A 20993-nucleotide genomic window follows, 5' to 3' on the forward strand; every position below is an offset into this window, starting at 1 on the left:
TATGTGCGATGAGTTTTATCTGTCTGCAGATAGATGAAATTCTGTCATTTTGCAGCGAGTTAACACACAGTTGTTTCTGATTTCATTCCATGCCTAACCATTGAGACGATTAGCCATTTCTTACTTGATAACAAAGACATAATTTGGTGTGTGTTTGTCGACCGCTAATCTCAATAATTAATAGGCATGCCCAGAGCTAAAATCTTATCTCGGGTACCTATGAACGAAAAGAACTCATCGGAATATAAGAGCTCATTTCGGATGCTGTCGAAAGCGCTGTCTTAATTGGTTCCACTCCTTGTACCACTCCTTAGAAGCCAATGTACTATATAACCTTGCTGCCAGTAGTCAGTACTTCATTAGTGAAGTCTTCTAGTACCTATTTATAATGGGGTTATTCTAAACTTGCATGCCTTGTTATTGGAGTGGCCGTCACCTCAACAACATGTTTTCTTCAACGACTGTCATTAGATGGTTATGTGTTGTGATTTTCCTGGTAGATATTAATTGGGTTTGCCGGAAAGTTAGCCACATCGCTCTCGGTCATGACATCCTCTCCGATCCTTATCGTATGTACAGGCAATACCTCTTTTGCGTCACCAGAATGAACAAGCGAGATATCTTAAAATGACTTATGACTTTAACACAGCTATATTTTGCGAATAAATCAAGACAAAACCAAAATAATGGTTTTAAATAACGCAGAAGATATAGAAGGAATTGAAATTGCCGACAATTTCAACTACCTTAGAGTGATAATAACAAAGAAAGATGGATGTAAAAAAAAAAAAAAAGATAAGAAGATTAGCACTAACGAAGAAAGCGATGACTGATTATTTAACTAAGATCTGGAAAGACATGCACATCTCCAAAAAGACCAAAATTAAGCGTGTAGAAACCTTAGTTTTTTCGAACTCTCTCTATGCTTCTGAGTCTTGGACAATGACAAAAGATGACAGAAGAAGCTGGAGGAGAATGTTAAGAGTGTCTTGGACAGAAAAACGAACAAACAAAAGTATTCTAGAAGAACTGAATATCCACACAAGACTAATAAATATAATTCACAAGAGAATAGTGCAATATTTTGGACACATGTGTAGAAGGGAAGGCAACTGCCCGGAAAAATTAATCATCTAGGGTAAACCGTGTGGGAAAAGAAAAAGAGGACCCCCGCAACAGGTGGATTAACCAAATATCAAGAATCACTGGACTTAAACTTGAACAAGCAATAAGAGAAGCACAGGGGAAAAAGAAATGGCGAAGCATCATCAGGAAGGTCTTCACTCAGACAGGAGGAGATCCGAGAGCGAGAGAGATTTGAGTCAAATCTGATTTTCTTTCTTAGAGGATAGGATACTCTCCTTTTGTGTTTTCATTTCGCCATGAATGTGCTGATGCATTTATCAGTCATTCAAATTGCATTTTCCAGGATTTTTCTGAGGGACATGAGCGGACATTCAGTTTTTTTAATTAATTTAAATTAATTTAATTTCCATTCCCGAAAATTCTCATTTTCTTTTGCATCTTACGCCAAAAACCAGCTATGGCCAAAGTCATCGCCCAGACATGAAATGTCTTAAAAACAGCACTGTGTTTAGTAGCTGCAGTAAATTTCCGAGGTTATCTGTTCTATAGGTTTATATCCTTTCAATGGTAGCATTATCATGATTTTAAGTTGATGAACCAGGTACTTTCATCAGTTCAGTTGAATAAAATTTTTTTACTGCATTTCTTTATCAGAAGTCCCTTGCTTATCTTCTTTCGTTGTTGAATCTGTATACGAAATGTTCATTTAAAAATTCATTTTTAAAAATATTTCCTGAATATTTAAGTTTTACGAATTATAATTGTAATATATAATGTTATTGTAATAATTATAACCCAAACTAGTAGTCTGCCGTTTTTTTTATTCTAGCTAAAGAAACAGAATCTTCTAAACAGAGTCTCCACAGATCAGGTCCTAAAACTGCCAGCGAGAAAAAGAGTGAGAAGCCGGATAAACAGCATGACCCAAAGAAAACTCAAGAGACCCCCTCCTCTGCTGGGGAACGAAATAATGAAACTAATAGTGTAAAACAGAGTGTTCCAGCTAAGCTTGTTATTGAAGAACACAAGGAACAGTACACAACAATCCAGCCAGATAATCCCATCCGACATTCTAAAGTATCTAATCTTAAGAAGGATAAGTCGGTCCCCGTTACGAATCCTCCATCATCTGCCACCACAGAAGCAATTTCTGAAGAAGATCCGCAGGATATAAAAGAAATCCCCGAAAATACTACCCAAAACTTAGGACCCGTTTTTCAAATGGCATCGAACAGCAGCATTCCGAAACCCACGGCGGCTGTTAAGGGGACGTCCAAAGTGACCAAAGACGAGAATAAAGTGGCTCCATCTGGAATAAGAGAAGATTCAAAAATTTCTTCACAGATTTCTAATGCAAGTCCTGTCAACGAAATGATTCAGCAGAAGTTGACTCGAGATGACGTGTATGTTCCGGTTCACATAGGGGGTGCTGAAATTCAGTCAGATATCGGAATTTATCATGGACAAGCAAAACCTAGGACCACTTCTCTTCTTAAAATGGATCGTTCAAAGACTACGGAATGGTGTAAAGAAGGAGTGCAGTCTAATGTGAGTATCGCAATGGTGTCCCCCATCATGAGTTCCAGCCATTCCAAAGAGAGAGCATCCGAGAGTGGAGAAAGTAGGGACAACACGGCAGCCACGGATACGCCGTCAAGAACAGGTGAAATTATTCCAGTTTCCGAACCAGGAGATTCCAATGCAGCCATTATGTGTAACCTGGGAGATGTCGCATCCAGTGGAAGTGTCAAAGTCGAAAGCCACGATCTGAGTAGCATCAAAGAAATCGCCAACGAGGAAAGCGATGATGTTGTGGTAAACATCAAACCTATGCAACCCATCATGAGGGCGTCACCTTACGGGTATATTCGCAATCTTGGAAGTTTATCATCTTCACGCATCCTTCCAGGCCGAATGCAGTCATCTCTTCGTCTTCACACATCCGAACTTGGGGACGGTGCAGGACGTATTGGCATATCGAGGCAGATTTTAACATCGTTAGACTCGGGAAGAATTTATGGCATACCTACGAAACGAGCCATGTCGGGTTGTTCGAGCGTGATGGATGCTGACTACGTATCCGATTTAGATCCTTACGATGTCGCCGCTGGCTATATGAGTGATGGCGACATATTACACCCAGCAGCGATGTACCGTATGGATGATGCCACCAGTGGTTACATGAGTGAGGGGGGCGCTTCTGTATATAACAGAAGGGTTTCTTCACGACCAAAAGAAATGGGATTTGGGAAGGATAGTATGAAATCACTCAGCGTTCTTCAAGATGACAGGTAAGAATAGTACTTTTTGCTTATCAGATTTTAAAATCAAAATGCTGCATATTCTATAAATTCAACAGTTATTTTTTGGTTTGAGACAGATTACAAATAACATCGTCTGTTAATTATTCAGGAAAAGAAGGCTGTTCACCTAGAAATAGCTGTCTGCATAACAAATTACTTGATATCGAATAGAAGTGTGTTGCGGCGATCACAGTAATATTTATTATTTCTTTCAGTCATTTATTGTGTACACATATTAAACATAGATATATTTACTGTATATGATTCAGAAGCAGAAATAAACGAGTTTGTAATATTGTAGTGCAGCAAATTTTGAGCCAATAACACTTGAGTTACAGAATTTTTAAATACAATAACAGCGTAGCAACAGTATTATGATGCTCTGTAGCAATTCCTGGTTCAAAATACTTATGTAAGAACAGATCTATCTCAACACATGAATATTAATTTATTGTGAACTGATAGTTATGATAAATGAAAATTATTTGAAAGTAAGAATTCGAATAAGTAATGGCTAAATTAAGCTACTAATTGCAGAGGGGTTGAATTTATTTCTAGAAAATGTTATTTTATAAATGTACGTAGTCGCATTTTGATATGTGAATACTTCAGATTTTTCCGAATGCAGTGAATGGTAATTAATGGCAAATTAATGCATCATATCTTAATGCATAAATAAAAGCTTGACAGTAAATTAAACGTCTGATTTTAAATTAAAAATCATAAGTTTTCAAATTTATAAACACGTATTTCATGTTGTAGTATGTTTTTTCTCAAAAGTTTATGGAATCAGAACTTTCGTTAGCGTGAAATGTATTAAAAGATGGATATTTGAACTTCTCATTAGGGAAAAGTAACCACAATGACCATCGCATATTTGAATGGCATTTCACCGCCACTCATAATTTTCCATTCACATACAAACTACATCGTCTTTGGTAGAAAGGAGATTGTCCGATATTATAGGACTGAATCCAAGCATTTTGATGAAACTATCGCCTATCTTTAAAAATGTTTGTGAATCAATTCATGAAAAGCAGTAGCGATAATTTTGCATATTGCTGTAGAACCGCCCCCCCCCCCCGATAATCAATAGGTTGTTCATATTCATGAGATCATGAACTTTATTGGAATAAAGAAGCGTCAGTCTGTCTTTTGGCGTCTTGAACAGACTTAACCCTGAAATCAAAATCGACGGTAATGCTAAACAATCCCAATTTTCTCAGATATTCTGTAAGACCTATTGAGCTTTATGCGAATAAAAAGGAAACATACAGTATGTAGTACCTTAAACGGGGGACACAAAATTAAGTAATCAATATTTTCATAATTAAGAACTGTATGGGAATTTTTTCATATGAATTAAAATAAGCTTATTTGAATAGTCAGAGCATGGGATGTTCAGTATTCAATTCAGCAGCAGAAGAAATTGCTGAATTCAAGATAATCAGAAATGATTGATCAGCAACTTTGATTATTATTATTTTCACAGAATAATATAATAATGAACACAATGAGTTAGTAAATGATGCTTCGTATAAGCCGGAATATACTTTCAAAGAAATTGCTGAGAGAGAGATTATTCGAAAGGAAAGATGTGTAAATTTGTTCCCACCACATTTTCCTTTTCAAGAAATGAAGTTCATTTAGTAAAATAAAAATGTAATAGGTGCGGTTTTCGACCGATTTAAATGATCTTTTGTATCTCTTTCATACCGAAAATTTTCCGTTTTAAATAACGGACATTGAAGTCAATCACTACAACTTGTTATTACTCAAAATAACACATTTAATTGCACCAAGTGCGCACGACAAGATCCGGGTATTTACACATACCTACCGACATAAAACAAACTTTGCTGCAGTTCGTAGATAGCAATCATAGGAAATATGAGCGAGATATGATCTCTTTTGAAGAAGCAATTTGAACCAAGCGCATCAATTTGCATGACAACTGATACTGTATGATCACTAGTAATATTGGTATTTTGATTTAAAATTTTTAATGAATTTAAACGATTTGTGTATGTAGTCAGCCATGTTATGTCGCACGTTGCATCGTTACGATGAGAAATATGTGTAAGTATGCATTACTCGAATTTTGGTGAAATACATTAATAAATGTACAGCCATTAACGTAGTTCTAGATATCATTTTTAATCATTTATGTGATTGATTTCGCCTGTATTTTTTAAAGTGCTTTTGATATAATTGAACATTTACAAAAATTGATACTTGAATGTCTTTACCCGCTGATTTTCCGTTTTTAAAACTACCAAATGTTCCCTCTTGGTTTGTTAGTATATTATTTATTAGTTTTAATTGAAGTCAGAAAAACATGAGTGAGATTTTTTGATTTTGTCACGATTATTGTTTTAACTTTATGTTCATTTGAAAGTTGTTTTATTTTACCTCTGTAATGCACTTAGTAGAATGTTTTAATTGCACCATAACACCATATTTGGTTGTTCCCTCAATCCCTTACCTTATTTTGTTTTTATTTTTTCCTGTCCTGCTAGGACTAAATGTAGTTCCCCAAGACCACTGCACAGGTTAGGGTAAGTTATAATTTGTTTGGTTTTGTTCCCACAGTATTAGACAATGTGTATTATGTAAAGAGCAGTATATAATGGTTTCCAAAACAAGAAAAAAAAACCTCGTTTGTGAATAGATCATGTACAAACCTATAGTAATTTAATTCTGAGATGTACTGGATGAAGAATCTTTCATTCTTCTTAAAGGAATTCTAAAGCGCATTTGCTGTTAGGTAATAACAGCAAGTGCAGGGATTCATGCATTAAAAATTGCACGAATCCCAAAGTTGAAAGATTATAGCTGTACAACTTGAAATTGCTAATATAAAAATTAACAGGATGGGGTAGCAGTAATAATAGCAGTGTGTTACGTAAAAATAATGTTTGAAAATCACTGAAGAGCTGTGATCCTTTCAGATTATCTGACATAATTGCTTCTAAAAGTTTTTGGAAGACATTTACAGCATTCTGAATTTAAAAGGACAATGAAAGCCAAGTCCCTGAAACCTCTGTGCGAGGTTTCAAGGACTTGGCTGTAAGGAACCTTTTTGAGGCTTTTCAAGCGAGGGTAAATTAGCCCGTTTCATGAGAAGCTGCAGGATTTTTCTAATGTGAAATTTGGCGTTTCCTTCCTGCAAAATAAGAAAACTGGTAAGAAAACGCGTGCAGTTATCAGATATACTAGAGTTGTTCTGGAGCAGTTTAAACCAACCGGCCCAAATTGTATTCATGACGTCACGAATCGCCACAATAAACATCCCATTCTCTGAAGTTTTGGGATAATGGTTTCAAGTCTAGTTTATTTTCTAACAACCTTCATCTCAATACGCTTTGGACGACTGACCAATTAATGATATTGTATTCAATGAGAGGGATAGTTGAATGTTTAGCATAGTACTCTGCCCTTCTCAATTCAAACATTCAGGGATCAGTATTGTCTATCATTGTTTTAGTGTATGTGTAGATCGATGATTGAAGTATACCGATGACTTGATTTTCTGGTCTGCGTTAAGTGTAACTTATAATAGTAATTTTCTTAAGCACCTTCTGAGCCCCCAAATCACATGCTTATACTGTTAGATCGTATAAAAAAAAAAGAAAAAAAAAAGGAGGCTTTTTCTTATTTCAAATGATGTATCTCAGATTTTGGAATTATTTCCTTTTCAAAAATTCCAGGTTTTTACATTCTGTTAAAGGATGACAATCGGTTATCGCCGAGAACGTGAAGGCTCGTGCGTTCTGTCAGCAGCATGTGTATACTAGACCAATTTGTCTGTTTGCAGGAAGAATAACTCATGTCAACTGCATGTGTACTTCGGATCGATCTGTCTGTTTACAGGAAGAGGAAGAGCCGACTAGTTTTCTGAAGACGAAAAAAAAAAAAAAAATCACGAGGTCATTAACGAGTTTGAAAACTAAATTATTCCAAGAAACATAGATTGCGTTAGAATTGTTACTTCAAAATAAACAGATATCTGTTTTAGTAACCTTTCAACGAATGATTGAAACGACACTTGGGAATAAGTAGATAACATCAGATAGCATTCAGTTACTGTTGCTTGGTAATTATTCATAAGCGGATCAGGGCTTTGAAAGCTTTTACTTTGAGATTAACTGCAATGCTGTGTGTAGAAGCTGAGCAAGTTTTTTTTTAAACCTATTTATAAGGAGAATGCGTAGTCAATATTACATTAAACGCTCATACAACGAAGTAATTTACACCTCGCATGATTTTGAAGGTACGATGTTTTTTAATCTTTTTATATGTAAATTTTTTTCTTCAGTTTCGGAAACCAGTATATATAAGTACATGCATGAAAGAATAACCAGTAGTTTTTGTTTGTATATATTTTCTTGCAGTAAACCACGATCTTTATTTTTGAACACTTCAGAATATTCGAATGAAGAACATGTATTGTCATTTTTTTTCTCTTCCTCTTTCCATTCCCTTCATCTCTCTCTCTCTCTAATACCGACAGCTGTTGGTTATCAATGCTGCACAAAGGTTCTAGAAAACATTTGCTACTACAGATAACAAATATATTAAGGAATCTGGCTAATCTTCAGAGCTTTTAAAAGGCTACAAAGAATAGCGTATTAATTCCCTTGTAAGCTTGTATGATAGGAGTATCCTAATACATAATGCTCCCATCATTTAAGGAGAGAGGTTCCTAAAGTAAGGAATGCTTACAAATAACTGTTACTCTTAAATATTGCAAATCATCTAGGGTAAGGTAGATCTGGATCGAATGTTGGCTTCGGTGATTATAGAACTCATTAAGAGGAGTGTTTTACGACATCCACTTGTCCAATCAGGTTTTCAGCCTGATTGGATAAGTGGATGTCGTCTCCGTTCTCCAACTAGGGGTCGTGGGTTCGAATCCTACCACGAGCACGAATGTTTGTGAACGTGTTTTAGAATGAAGATGAATTTCATCATCGTCATACTTATTAGAGAGCAGAAGACGCTTTAAAATAGTAAAAATAATGCTAATAACAAAAATTATTAACTAATATACTATAGCTAATAATGTAAAGAGACCATAACTTTTCGTGGGTGGGAATCACAGAAAAAAAATAATAATAATCGAATGGCATATTATTATCACAAAGAAAACATAAGTGGCTGATAACTTGTAGGTTATCCACAGTGTCAGATTACACTTGTAAAATTGTTTTTCGCTTTTCGTTTCATGTTCTGAATTAACTCAAGTATCTCTCCTCCACAGTAGTGGTTCACGGACACCTGGAGTTAATGAGATGTTTCGATGTTATCCGCCAAAAAATACTTAAGCTAAACTTTGCATCTTTCGCCTTTGCTGCTACCATCGGGTGTTTTCCATGTTCTTGCAACTTGTCTTATTTTCGACAAATCGAAAGATTCGTTAATACAAGTATAGAATTAACAACACTGGTCACTGGATAACCAATTATAAATTTGAACATTTATTCAAAGAAAGTGCTTACGCCATACTTTATTGATCTGACTTAAATTATTATCTCTCTGTTCCAAAAGTTTGGGAAACTTATCCTCAATTGTTTATTATTTCATCGGGAATATCCCAATAGTCTTATCCCGATTACGTAGTAATCAGGATAAGACATATATATACATACCATTGTAACGCACGCATCTAACCATTCGGATGTATTCAAATTTCGATTATTTTTCTTCTTCCAACACTGAAGGTGTTTTACGAGACGTAAAGCAAACTGTAAAACTAAGAGCGTAATAGTTTGAATTGGTTTCTCCTGGTATGAATAACCTTCGCTTGTACTTCGTGAAAGGATAAATGTCTACTATTTGCAAGTACACCCTATCCTTGCTGTAGGATCTGTTGCAGCGCTGTTCGAAGAAAATATGTAAAAACTTCACTGACCTACATGAATCCCGATTTCAATCAGTAGAACACCTTCGGGATCACTAGATCGTTGGTTGTAGGCCAAACCAATTCGTTTGCATGTTGAATGATCCCAAATTGTCTATTATTATTATTATTATTATTATTATTATTATTCTGTCAATTTACAATTATTACTGAGTTTAAACAACCAGCAGGGTTTCGGGTTGCATAACTTATGTGAATATTTTTAGACCGGCCTCTTGTTTGTCATTTTCCAGTTCATATATCGTATTTTGTTCTTTAGCTCTATACACACGATAAACCACCACGGTAGATCTTTTCTTTTATCGATAGAATTTTTATTTTATCCAGTTAATACGTGTTACAGACAGTTTCCCAAATGGTGTAATATTATAACTTTATATAGAAGCATTAGCTTACGAAAAGAAGCTCATGCTTCTTGGCATAAACAGGCCACATTCTTAGTTGTATAATGAAAATGATTGACAACACCCTGAGTAGAAACAATCGCTCAAGTAACACTCACTCGTTTCATGTTCAATTCAGAACATGAAACGAAAAGCGAAACAATTTTATAAGTGTGTAATCTGACACTGTGGGTAACCTACAGGTTATCAGCCACCTATGTTTTCTTTGTGATAATAATATGCCATTCGATGATTATTTTTTTTTAAAAAAATTCCTGAAAGCGACATGACACCGCAACGGTTCGCTGTTGTGGTTTCCTCATGAATGTCATATATAAAAAATAAATAAAAGAAGAAAAAGAAATTGTCTTTCTTTGATAAAACAGCTTTGCCGTAGCCTAGTAATTACCTTTCGATTTAAAAGCCCAAGCCTGAAATTTTGCCTCGGACGCTGCTTCTTGGGCTGGTCTTTGAGTTAAAAGATGAGTTAGAGGGTCTATTTGGAGATGCAAGTTTTTTTCTCCTCGAAAACTCAAATTTTTACGTGAGTCTACTGGGAAAAACAATTTGGAGAACCCTTCCCCAAGTTGTTCATTCGGTTTTGCCATTTTAATTCTACAGAAACATCGTATTTCATGTTCATCTCATTTTAAGTTCTCAAAAAGAAATTGTCATTTCTTAAACATAATACTATTTGATTACTACCGTGTGAAAATCGGAATGAAAACTAAAAGGACAATGTGTGCAAATTTCTATTTTAATTTTTATAATGAAGAATCTTGAAAGTTTTGATTATAAAGAGAGAAACATAAAATTTTTATGATAAATTATAATGAATCATACAGGAAAAAAGCACTCATGTGAAAAGTGTTAAATCTTCATTGTGAGAGCAGTTGATTGTTAACAAATGCATCAGAGCATGTGCTGCCCGCGTGTTTCAAAGTCCCCCCCCCCCCAACATTGTACTTGAAACTTTTTATATGCTATCAACTTTTTTTTTTTTCATTTTTGCAAAAACGCATCAAACTGAATCTGCGGTCTGGTCGGGGGATCCAGTCGGCTCTGTAGTTAACCGAGTGCAAAATATCCTCGTGTTGTATTTCCCAAAAGAGGGCAACGGAATCAATATCATCTTGAGACCAACAGCTGAAATCTAAGAACGGCTTTTATGCGATGAAGCATTTAGTGTGCGCTTGCGCATATCTATGTCGCGTGTCCCTCGGTTGTGTCTATCTTCCCTCCCCCCATTGCGAAAAAGCAGGTGGTTGCGCCGACAACAATCGATATTCTCGTTCCCTGCATCTCTGAGTTTGTCCACGGGATCCGCACTCAAAACTAACTCGCGTGTGTTTGTTTGAGTACCATTTTGGGCGGTAAAGGTCTTGCTTTTCAAAATATCTTTTCGTTTCTTTTGTTTTCGTTTTCTTTCTCTATTCTAGTTTTCTTTCTCTTTTATTTTCTCCTTTAGTAAATGATATCTGTTATTTTATGTCGAAGTTAAAAATGTACCGTAACAAATATCTGGATAGCAGTTGGTGTAGTAGGTAAGTTAAATTTTGATTTCTTTTCTTTCTTTCTTATTTTTTTATTTTTTTATTATTATTATTAGACTTTCGGTAAAGTTTCGTTGTATTGATTTCAGCAGTTTTCATTTTATTTCGATGTGAAAAAAAAATGATGCGAATATATGCAAGGTTCAAGACGGTCTAATTATTTTACTCTTAAACTTCAAAAGTGTTGCTAGCAAATCTAATAACTAAATATAAGAAAACAATCACGTGAAAAAATTAACCATGAGAGGGAATTCGCTTTTAAAAATGTCCAAATTTGTGCTAGAATAGCATAAAACTGAAGCTATTATATTGGTGTCATTTTTTTTTTAAACAAATCCTACTACTAGCCATTTTACTGCCTGACTTTTAATGTGTACTTGGAGCATATGGCAAAAGCGGGCAGTTAGGATCCCATTAGCTCTTTGTTAGTTTTGCGGCGACACCCAGTCCACGTGTTTCTTATGATTCACACCTGGCATTAGCTCGCCAACTGTCGCTGGGGCATGCATAGGCGCTCAGCAACGTATGTTTTGGGTGCCAGTTACCTTTCTCGCCTCGATAACGCATATTATACTTAGTATTAAATAAAGAAAATACATGCACTGTTTTCATAAAATTTGCAGCTATCTTCCAAGAGATATATTTAGGTGAATATAATATTCTATTTTGAAATTTCCATGCGAGTGTGTCTTGAATCTTTCCGCTGTGTGCGTGGTCCTAGACACACACACACACACACACACACACACACACATATATATGTATATGTATGTATATATATGTGTGTGTGTGTATATATATATATGTGTGTGTATACTTATCTTAACATTAAATACGACTTACCTATATATTACGTAACTCTATTCTGCAGATCCCCCCCCCCCCCCCCGCCTTTTCTGTCACAGAATGGCGTGCATAATATACAACGGATTCCCCATCTTCAGTCGTAAAAGATCGTCCTCCTTCCCCGGAACAGTAATTTATGAACGAGTAGTCATGACGAGCCAATAAGGATAGGGGAATTCTCTTCCGCGATTGAGTAAGGAACATCTTTTGGACAGTGAATAAGAGCTTTTGAACAGTAGTAGCAGTTCACAGCGACAGAATCACTAAAGACTGCAATTTTTCTTTCTATTATGTGCAAAAATTGTTTGCTAATAGTAAGTAGCATTGCTTGTCCCAACCAATCTTCGCGCTGACAACTCAGAGATTTATAGCTACTATCAGTGCTATTTAGTAATACTTATTCTAACACGATTTAATCGTGATAGAGGCATTGCACATCAGTTATTCCATAAAACATACATATCGAAGCCAGTAATTAGTTTATTAGTTATAATAATATAATTATTGTAGTTATAATAACATGATGTTATTTATTATAATGTTATGATGTTATTTATTACATATATTATCAGAATGATATGTAATTTCAGCCAATACTGAGTGCCCTACTGGCCGAAAGTATTTCGACTAAATCACATTTGCTAGTCCACCCTCGTTTTTCAACGAAAGTGAAGTAGCAAATGGGTATACAGTATCTACTAACGGTCGCAACACAAGAAGGCGAGGATTGATTATTTAATCGAACTGAATCCCATCTGTAATATATATAAACACATTGATGCAATTTCTTACTCTATCTTTAAAAGATAGAGTAAGAAACAATTAAATTAAAGATATATATTAAATAATATATCAATTTTGAAGGTTAATAGGACATAATAATAAAATTAAGTATGTTGGACTATCATGATATTCTGCACACCTTTTGTATGTGCCAAGAAATCACATATACAAGTATGTACATCAGCGGAGTCGCAGTTGACAATTCGCGGCGATTTGTCCATTAGCTGGAAAGACTAAGATTCCATGACGCTTAGAATCTTTAAGGCTTTTCGATTGAAGGTAGAGTCAGCTGGTTTCACGGCGATTAAAAATTTTAACTGTCCTCGTCAAACAATGCAAACACCCACCTTAAAGCCATTTCCATTAAATGCTTGTAATTTCCCCAGAATACAATGGTTGGAAGAGATGAAGAAAATTACACTTTAGCACAATGATTCTAATATGGTAATTCACATATTAGCATAATGATGATTATATCACGATGTTTTTTTTTATGCTAATGCACAACAGTATGGTTTATCGCCTCTTTTTATCCGGGAATTCCCAAGATACCATGATTTGGTTATATTAATGTGGTTACATTATACTGAACACCACCACTGATGTAGCGGTCAGCTTCCGTGAAAAGAAATCGCTGGGTCAAACAACGATCCTTCCTGTACCATTCCAATGAGTTCGTGCATCTTTGGTAAGTGTATCCCATCGCTGGTTTGGAGAAGCAATCTTAATGTTCACCTTTGTTTTCCTAAACTGTGAAAGATGGAGATTCTCTGACAAGGGGAAGGTTTAAGGAGTGATGTCCAAATGCCTCCAGTCTCATAATTTGCAGGGCACAGCATTGTACGTGCATTATCTCCCGAGGATTTATTCATGGATATCATTTTAAAGTTAAAATTTCCGTTTTCAAAGGTATCTACTATATAGTCTGAAGGATTCATTCAAATATTGACGCATGATTGAGTAAGATGGATGATCATGTTACTAATTTAGTAAATTACTTATTTCGATTTGGACGTATTAATGCATTATTACATATAACACAGGGCTCCAAACTGAAACGAGTGTTCCTTTATTTTCTATTTATAATTTAATTCAATACCCGCATAAGCATTATTACATTATGAATAAAGTTAATTAAACGGTTATATAGAAGTGAATAATTATATGTTATCCCTAATCTCTTTTTAAGAAAATCTTGTTCATTTTCTTTAAATTACCTTGTTGCGGTCCTTTTTCTTACGCGGTATGCACTAGCAGTTTCCCTTCTTTAGATATCAATAATTTAAACACCAGAAATCCTTTTATCCACGTTAATTACTGTTATGTTGATGTTGCAGTGTTTGTGGTGTGGTTTCTTTCCATTTCTTTTATATCCTGGTGAAATCTTTGACTTGCTCTTCTGTCGTCGCAGTAACATTCTCAAGAAACTAAAAGTAAAGAAATCATTCCTCAAGCGTGTGTTCCAACCTGTTTTCAAATTTATTGAGCATGTAACTGTGCTTTCGAAATCGCAATGTTTTATTGCTTAAAAAGATATTGCTTTTTGCAGTCAATCCATACTTCTGTTTTGGTTGTGGTCGTTTTGTTCCACCCAGTCATTCCTCTACAGTTCATTTTCTTATGTCCCACCCGCTGACATACTTTCTTAGCACTTGGCATCTGAAAGACAAGGCTTGTAGCAAAGATATTCAACACCTTCTTTTTATATTAATTATTCTTGTCTTAGGTGATCATTTCGTTAACTCAAATATTACATGAAATAATGGCAAAAAATTATTTGAAACTACTAGAGAATATTTTTGCGAATAATTTTCGGAATTGGCCATTTGCTCTCTCTCTCTCTCTCTCTCTCTCTCTCCCCCTCCAGGAAACTTTGGTTTTTCATCCCACATACAGGCAAAGAGTAACACACGCGTATTTACAAAAAAAAAAAAAAAAAAAAAAAAAAGCTATTAGTCGCAGTAAACGGCATTGATGATGGATAGTGGCGTTGGATAGATTGTCGTTCGAGGATTAAGTAGCGTAGTTGATGAACTGCAATGCCCTCTTTCGATGAGCCCTTGGAGATGTCACATCTAATAACAACCTAGAATGAGGATTTCTGTAACTGGCCACCGCTTTTTACCGTGTAAGGCTTTGCTGTCCCATTCACAAAGAAAAACGCATTTCATGTAACTGCCTCTAGGACAGTTTAGAGAACATTCACAATTAACTATTTGTTCTTTATATTTCATTTCAGGAAAATCTTTAACTTCAACAAGAAGTTAGGAAGAGACTTCTTGTTACCTCGAATACATTTCCTCAATTGTTCAACACATGAATGATAAAATGTGTACTCTCCCCCCCCCCCCCAAACATACGCTTTATAAACCCACCTTAAGTAAGATTCACCTGAAAGCATGCATAATACACATTTGTGACATTCCGTAATGCTTAGCCCATCCTCTCATTGCAAAACCAGCAGAGGTAAATCAAAAATGTGGCTGGATTATTTACGCAAGTTCTTAATAATATAATGCGTAACTGATGCACAAATAAAAAAATAATACACAAACTGATACTTCCTAGTGATGTTTCTATTACTTAATATTTTCCCTTTGCCTATTGTTTTTACTTTTCCTTTCAATTGTTCCTACATTAGGTCTAAATTCAAGGCGAACCACAACGAAGCGTATAAATGAACTTCATTGTTTCCATTATTTGCAACATCTATTTCGTTTCTTTCGTATAATGTTCAGATGAGAGAGAGAGAAATATGGATGCAAAAAATACGGCATTTCTCTAATACTCTTTTATTATTATTATTCGATAAACTTAGTAGGCGGAACTCTTTTAGTCCTAATTGACTCTTGAATAACGGGAAGGATGGACCTCGATTCGAACCTCGTCAACGATGCGAAGAATATTAGGGTTTTCAATGACCATAAAAAAATGAATACCTACATGCATCACATCTTCCCTTTCGTGTTAGTCTCAACAGCCTATCATGGCCAAAGAACTTGGTTTGTTATAAACCTGTAGGACTGTCAATACTATGTCTGTAAATTGCATGTGTTCTTCTTGCCAGTTTTCCTGGAGAAAAAACTCCTCCACCCCCTTATGAAGCCTGGCTAACCCACCTTTAGATGAAAAACCTTGATTAAGATTCTTCGCATGGTAAACGAGATTCGATTCCAGATCTTTCTAACTGTAAAGGACATTGTTGTCGATACCCATCAAATTACGGAGTTCTCTCTCTCATATATATAATCAGGGAAAAAAATAGGATTAAAGGACATCGTTGAAGGAATAAACAATTAAAAAAAATGGAGATGGGCAGGACACCTCGCAAAACAGGAGACAACCACAGGACAAAATTTTGTACAGAACGGCAAGTACAAGAAGATTCAAGAAGACGTGACAGACCATCAACAAGGTGGAGAGATGAACTACATTATTTAATGGGAAACTACTGGAGCTTATGGGTCAGAGACAGAGCAATGTGGAAAAATATGGGAGATATCATCGTCCAGCAGTGGATGAATAAGGACTGATCATGATATATGAGAGAAAGAGATAAAACAAGCAAAAGCCACTCAATTTTTGTAGGTCGATTGCTAGTAGCCGTTAATGATAGCCATCCTAAGAACCTAAAGACTGCAAACTTGAACGTAATGCATTAGTATCACGGATACGTTGAGAATTAACCAGTCTAGGAGACCAAACATGGAACTTTTTCGAGTCATCTTACTTGGGCTTCTAATAAGCAGAATGGTTTCGCAGTGGAAATTGCCTCTCATCCTCCCACAGACCCTAGATCAAAATTTGAATAAGTCAGTTCCACATTCACACAGACACATTTCGACTAGGCTCGTATGAGACGATAGATTTCACTCTCCGGAAAGTGAGGTTTTATGCTCGATTCAAAAAAAGTAAAAATAAAAAAAATCTTAGACCACGTGATTAAATACGATTTTCTCATACCTCACCCAGCACCTCCATAGCGCAGCCTCAAGGCGCCCAGCGAGGTCTTTCTAAATAATGATGTTCGCACACACAGTGTGCTAGCGAGACAGTGCTATATATGCCGAAGGGTTTTACAACCTTTAGTGGGTCAGATTAAATGAAATATATTCGTAATAAGGTCGTATTCAACAGACTTGCTTGTTTTCGCTTAACCAATAATGAAGTCCGCATTCTAACAGATAACCTTTTGCAACCATTGTAGCCGTTTAATTATGAAGGCTGGTTTATAGAACCTAATTTCTTGTGACTACATAACTGTTGATTTTTGAGAATATGATAAAAGTAATTAAGCAAGTAACTTTTTATTAATTGTTTAAAAATAGCGATTTTTAAATACACATCAAAATGCAAATGATATAAAACTTGATCGAGTTCAATACAACTAACTCAATACTAATTGCATAGATGCGATTGAAAATTTTCATTTAAAAGGGTGGGGGGAACTAAAGAAAAGCATCATTCTTTGCTCCAGGATTATTTAACATTTTAGAGTGAAATGGACAGGTTCAAGTAATTAAAATATTTTGTCAAATTTTTTTGGCACGTCATAACGGACATTGCTAAATTATGGACGAAAGCCGCAGTAATTATTGAAAAGCGCGCATTTTCGTTTCTACAATTTAATATTGCGAGTAAAATTGTTTTTATTTAAATTGATATTGCAGTAATTATATTTAAGTACCTGCTATAAATTTAAATGCTTGTTACATAAAACGGGTGTTGAACTCAAAGAATCAACCATCAACACATCAGCAGTCGTCACTTGCATGCAACGAGTCCTTCCTCCAGCACTGCATGCTTCCAGTGTGATAGTGTGAACGAAGCACGCATTCAGATGCATCAACTCATCTGATAATGGAATATATTAAAACCGCATACGTTTCCACGCAAATTAAAATCGTCTAAGTCTCAAACTTAATTATGAACGGGCAGTCAGACGTCCGTTGAAACGTTTTGCGTGAGACGTGATGAAGTGAGAAACGTCGTGGATTTAGAGTGACAAAAAATAATTTCCATAAATTGGTAGCTATCATAAAAATGATAACTCCGAGTTATTTAATTTACAGCGATGCATTGAATATTCAGGCACGAAAGATTTAAAGCAACAAAAATTTGAATGCAAGCGATGCAAAACAAGTGGAATTAAAAATGCATTTGTAATTTCAGATGGTTTATAAGGATTAGTTTCTTAGTTGGATGAGTCTGGTAATTCGATAGAAATGCAGTTCACGAATACTTTTCCACTGATGAGTTTATTGCAACTTAATGTTATTATAATCTCCTTTTATTGTTATCATCCTCTTAATGCTCTAAAATTTACTGGGTCTAATGTAATCACATTTATGCTTCGCAACTGAACTTAGTAAAATTGTTGAATCGACGCCTTTTTAAAGAATTCTTCTACTGAATAATTATTTCCCTACTAGGGAGGATACGCCCCCCTGGCTCCTACGGCGCCCAACCCCCCGAGTTCCGGACTGGTAGTCTGGTTCTCCTTGAATTCTGATGATTCGAATTTTGAAGACTCGACACTCAGGGGCTACCCTGAGTGTCGAGTTTCAAATAACTTGACAAAAAACGTCTCATAAAAAGGCTTATCATTTTATATCTATAGAGTAGATTCTGACGTGTTTCTATATATAAACTCGTATATTTAAGTTAAGGGATAAGGGATGTCGCCGAATTGAAGCCTTTGGCTCTTCATATAATTAGTAAACTCGTATATATATATATATTCTGTTTTGTTTATTTTTCCTGTTCCATTTTAAACAACCCACATGTATGTCTAGCCTTCTGAATTATTTAAAACTGCCAATATCACTATCTATTGAATTTTTAATTGTTTCCTCCTGCTTCTTGTAAGTGATATTTATCCTAAACGCAGTTTATTAGCTGTAAAGAGTAAGAAATCGGCGGCTTTTTCGTATTCGCTTCCAAACAAATACTAACTAGTATGGAGAGATGGAAAGTCTAGAGGCTGGGGGGAGGGGGGGGGGGATAAATACGGTTGTTTTCAAAAGCGGTTAATGCTAATCCAAAAATGAGATTTGTTCTTATTCTTCATAATGTAATCTTTTCATCATCTCTTCGGGAGAGAGAGAAGGAGAGAGCATCAGAGCATTTCACACAGTAAGAACCGGGGGGTAATGCAGTCACACTGACTGCGAGTTCAGCTGACAACAATAAATTGAAGTTGAACAAAATGAAGCTGCGTTCTGTAAGACAATGTTATCTATTAGATGAATTCACTATATCACTCTATAAACATTTATTCACATATAAAGAAGAAACATTGGGTTAAATGTTGTTATTTTAACGAAAATTTTCTTGTTTATTGGACATAAAATGTGTTAAGTTCATATGTGACTATCTAATAGGTAACTCTTACTCAATATGATGCAATTCGAAATCTGTTTCTTTACTTTTCAAAATTCATACAGTGTTAGTAAGATTTAATGCTACTTGCATTATAAAATAAAACAATTTATAAATTTTTAAAATTTTCTTAGGTATTCGATTTTTGTTGCTTGAAATTTTTTACAATTAATTTGCAGTGCTTTACTCTAAATTTAAATTCTTTACGAACAAAGTTCGGTAATGCAATATTGTCATAATGTTTTTTTTTTTTTTTTTTAACCTGAATTAGTTTGCTTCTTAGATAAGTAATTTGAATATTTCGAGTGTGTGTGGTGGTATACAAAAGTTGACGCCTTTGTTCTTGCTTTCAAAATAACTTTGATTTCCATTCACGGATGAATTTTCCATTTTCATAATTCGACGCAATCTGCTCATGTGCCGGATTTCAACCCGGTTCCTGAGAAGAGCTGCCATCAGATTTTAAGTATTGTCAAATTATGCAATCGTGCTTTTTGCCTTCACAGATTGCGTTTTTATTGTTAGAACGCATAATTCAATAAATATCCTGATGCTTGCGTCGCTTTCCAGGGTCGATTGGTCTTGAAAACTCTGTGGACCTATGCAAGACCAAAGTCGTGTGGCTTCTAAAAAAGTGTGTTCTTGCGATAGTAAGGAAATTTTTTCGTTCCTTACTCCGTGCTTCGATGTGGTGATTAAGAGAGAAACTAATTGTTTCTCTCTTAATCACCTAATTAAGTGACCTAATTCCAAAAGGCAGGAAAAAGGACTACATGGTGAGCGCATGCTTGGAAAAGCTATGCTAGACTTGTCAAATACCCTGATAATGTAAAGACTCGAGAATTTCTGAAACTTTCCATAGCAGTCGCCTAGAGGTGCACGATGAAATGCATAAGGAATTCTATGGATTCAGACGAACAAATTCATATTGATCATTTATTATACTGTAGATATGTAATGAAAACTGTTTACGTTGATTAGGTTGCTCCTTTATTTTAGAATAGGTCGCGAAGAGAACAGGGACCATAGTTACTTGCTATTTTATTTATTTATTTTGGTTTTATATGAATAGGATAGATGCATTCACTACGCTTTTACTGGAGCTTTGCCTAGACTACTGCTGTTCCTAAACTATTAATGGACCTGGAAACACTAAAACGTTCTTTATTATTTGACGTGATCACCTGATAAATACACACGCATATCCAAATGGCGTATGACCATTCTAAGGCCCCGATTACATTATCTAATATACTTTCCATCACCTTGTGATGGATAATCTTCTTACAGTATGATGACCAGTCTGGTGTTCATCGGATGCAGACCAGACGAGATTGGAACTCTGTGCAGGTTAGTCATATATTTTTACACGTTCCTCAGTCAGGACCACAGTAGAATATGGGCTTTGTCGTGTCGAGAAATGAAGACATGAGTCTGTTCTGTAAAAAAAAAAAAAAAAAAAAAAAAAAAAAAAAAAAAAAAAAAAAAAAAACTACTGTGCATTCTAAAGTATTGCATTATTCAGATACTGCATAATCTGTCGGCCATCCATCCATGCACTACAATTAAAAGGCCGAATCAGATCAGGAGATAGAGCATTATATCCTATCTTCACAATTGGGAATAAACATTCGACATAAGACGTTTCCCAGGGATCTTGCACACCCACACCCCTTCATTTGATGGAAATAGCTCAATCTGATCCTGTTTAGTAGGAAAGATCTGGGATTTGAGT

The 20993-nt window shown here is 35.4% G+C and overlaps 1 protein-coding gene across 1 annotated transcript in view; it reads left to right on the plus strand.

Annotated features, from left to right (window-relative positions):
- The window catches only part of LOC150099051 (neuron navigator 2-like), a 636174-nt gene that overhangs the window by 221756 nt on the left and 393425 nt on the right, over positions 1–20993 (plus strand). The window contains exons 11-12 of the mRNA XM_090405801.1: positions 1916–3377; positions 5909–5947. Of these exons, the coding sequence (XP_090261927.1) occupies positions 1916–3377; positions 5909–5947 (1501 nt within the window). The remainder of the gene's footprint in view (positions 1–1915; positions 3378–5908; positions 5948–20993) is intronic.

The sequence above is a fragment of the Typopeltis vanoorti genome, chromosome 15 (genome assembly GCF_054136105.1).
Source record: "Typopeltis vanoorti isolate ZY-2024b chromosome 15, IOZ_Tvanoo_1.0, whole genome shotgun sequence".
NCBI classification, from domain to species: domain Eukaryota; kingdom Metazoa; phylum Arthropoda; class Arachnida; order Uropygi; family Thelyphonidae; genus Typopeltis; species Typopeltis vanoorti.